This window comes from Equus quagga, chromosome 13 (assembly GCF_021613505.1).
Source record: "Equus quagga isolate Etosha38 chromosome 13, UCLA_HA_Equagga_1.0, whole genome shotgun sequence".
NCBI classification, from domain to species: Eukaryota; Metazoa; Chordata; class Mammalia; order Perissodactyla; family Equidae; genus Equus; species Equus quagga.
This window is the reverse complement of record NC_060279.1, coordinates 97,933,626-97,936,281: the sequence shown is the minus strand read 5'-3', so window position 1 is coordinate 97,936,281 and position 2,656 is coordinate 97,933,626. Positions and strand designations below refer to the sequence as shown.

The window sequence follows — 2,656 nt, the reverse complement described above, 5'->3', positions numbered from 1 at the left end:
GCCCCCAGCGAGTAAGGAGGTCCCTCCCCTTTCACGCTCCCCAGAGAGAGAGAAAGGAGAGCTGGGCGTCTGTGACTTTGGCTGTTTATAGAAACAGAGGTAAGCACATGGGACTCCGTTCAAATCCCAGCTCTGCCATTAACCAGGTGAGGGACCTTAGACAAGGCACTTGGGCTTCTGTGCCTCAGTTTCCTCACCAGTAAAATGGGGCTGATCACGAAAATAACTAGTCACGGGAATGTTCGGAGCGTAAGACGAGTGAGTTCGTGGAACACGCTTCAATCAATGGAGGAAACTCCGTCTGTCACTCAGGCAGCCCCACCCACCCACCCCGGGCCCAGCCCTGCCCTTCTGTGACATCTTCCTGTGGCTCTACCTGCCTCAGCCTCAGTCAGGGGCTTTCCAAAGTCCCAGGGACTCCTAACTAGGCTCAGGGACTTGTCAGGCTCCCTCTTGGGGTTTCCGTTTCTTTCCTTCTCCTCTCACCTGGCCCCGCCCACACCTGTGAGCTCACCTGGCTCAGCGGCCGGCCCCACCCACTCGTGCGTTTTAAGTCCAAGTGGAGGTTGCAATTTCCATTTGCCTTTTCAGTTCCACACACAGATTGCTCATTTGGCCTCCTTAAAAACAGAGCCATGCAGCCGGGGGAGCTGTTGCGATCTGGCCATGGCTGCAGTGCGGATCCTGGTGCTGGTGATCGCGGGGCTGGGCTTGGCCAGGGCAGGTCCCGTCCCCACTTCCAAGCCTGCCACCACCCAGAGGAGCTGCGACATCGGCAGGTTCAAATCTCTGTCTCCGAGTGAGCTGGAGGCCTTCAAGAAGGCCAAAGATGCCTTGGTGGGTCCCTCTTGTTGTGGGCTAACCTGGAGCCCTCCTACTGTAGCGGACCTGCTGTCCTGCTATGGTGGGCTAACCTCTCTCCTCCTGCTGTGGGCTAGCCTCTAGCCTTTCAGCTGTGACTAACCTCTATCCTTTCTGACGCCTTCCTGCTAGACCTTCATCCTGGCTGCCATGGGCTAGCCTCCAGCACTCCTACTGTGGGCTAACCTCTGCTCTCGCTCTCTAGGAAAACTCGCTGGAGAACTGGACCTGCCCTTCCCCTGTCTTCCCCACAACCTGGGACCTGCGACAGCTGCAGGTGAGCTGGGAGTCATGCCCGCCTCACCCTCCCCTGGCCTCTCTCCCTGTATCGTTAAGTGGCCCCTCAACTGCTTTATGACCTGTCCTTCCCTCTCTCTGGCCTCTCCTCCCCTGTCCTGTGCCTCTGTCCGTCCTCAACTGGTCCCTTTTGATCATCTCCCTGCCTGTCTGCACCTCCCTGTCTCCCCCACCTGTCCCGCTCACCTCTACGCTTACGTACTCCCTTCTCCCTTCTTTTCTCCCCTCGGTCTGTCCCCCACCCGTGCGCCTTGCCCTGCCCAGCTTGTCACTGTCCACTCTCCACACCGATTCCCTCTTCCCCTCTTCCCTGTCCTCCTTGCCACTGACTCTGACCTCTGTCCCTCGGCCACTCTCTTCCATGGTTCTTTTCCCAGCACACGCTCCTCCCTCACTCACCCTTCTCACCTACGCACCCAAGTGTCCCCCTCACCTGTTGTCTTCTCCTCCTGTCTCTGCAAACCTCTGTGACCCCCACGATGCGCCTCTCCCTCACCCCTCACCTGTCTCTCCCCTGCCTCCCCTCTCTCGTCTTCATCTCCACTCTTCCTCATGTGTTCCCTCTGCCCTGACCCATCGTGAGTGCCCTTGTCACCTGCCCTCCTCCCCTGTGCTCCCCTCCTGTCCCCACTAAACTGGGCCTTCTCGCCTACCCTTCCTACGTCTCCACCCCAGCTGCCCCTCACCTGTTCTTTCTCACCTGTCCTCAGGTGTGGGAGCGCCCCGTGGCCTTGGAGGCCGAGCTAGCTCTGACACTGAAGATCCTGGCGATGGTGGCTGACTCGTCCCTGGCGGACATCCTGGACCGGCCGCTTCTCACGCTGCGTCACATCCACTCTGAACTCCAAGCCTGTGTGAGTGCTCGGGCGCCCAGGCTGTGTGTGTGGGCTCTGACCCCCCATCTGTCCCCCTCTGGCCCAGGCCCCGCCTCACACACCACCCTCCTCTGCCCACAGGTCCCTGCTCGGCCCACAGCAGGTCCCAGGCCCCGGGGCCGCCTCCACCAGTGGCTGCACCAGCTCCACGAGGTCCAGAAGAAGGTGAGTGACTGGGAGGAGAATGGACGCCAGAGCCCTGGGTAAGGGGGAAGGCTGGGGCCCGGGCAATGGGAACCACTTTCTCTTCTCTCTCCCAGGAGTCCTGGGGCTGCCTCGAGGCCTCTGTCACATTCAACCTCTTCCGCCTCCTCACACGGGACCTGAATTGTGTCGCCAGCGGAGACCTGTGCCTCTGAGAACCTGGACCCACCCCCAGCCTGTCTGGGACCCCAGACCTTATTTATGCACTAAGCCCCACGCCCACCTTAAGTTATTTCCTCTCACCCCTTATTTATGGAGCTGCAGTCCTGGCTCAGACCCCAAAGAAATGGGTTTTTCTTACTTTTATACAATATGCACAAATAAACAGGAAGCAATTGGACCCTCCTATAATAAGTGATTCCTTGAGTGTGCGTGTGACTGTGGGTCTGTGACTGAGTGTGGATGTCTGTATGGTGCAG

At 59.0% G+C, this 2,656-nt stretch overlaps 1 protein-coding gene across 1 annotated transcript; it reads left to right on the top strand.

Moving 5' to 3' along the window:
• The first annotated feature begins 666 nt into the window (after positions 1-666).
• Positions 667-2,392, top strand: LOC124249449 (interferon lambda-1-like). Its single transcript, XM_046680419.1, has 5 exons — positions 667-837; positions 1,067-1,138; positions 1,869-2,012; positions 2,115-2,198; positions 2,294-2,392. The coding sequence occupies exons 1-5, from the start codon at positions 667-669 to the stop codon at positions 2,390-2,392; spliced, it is 570 nt and encodes a 189-aa protein (XP_046536375.1).
• Positions 2,393-2,656: the final 264 nt, after the last annotated feature.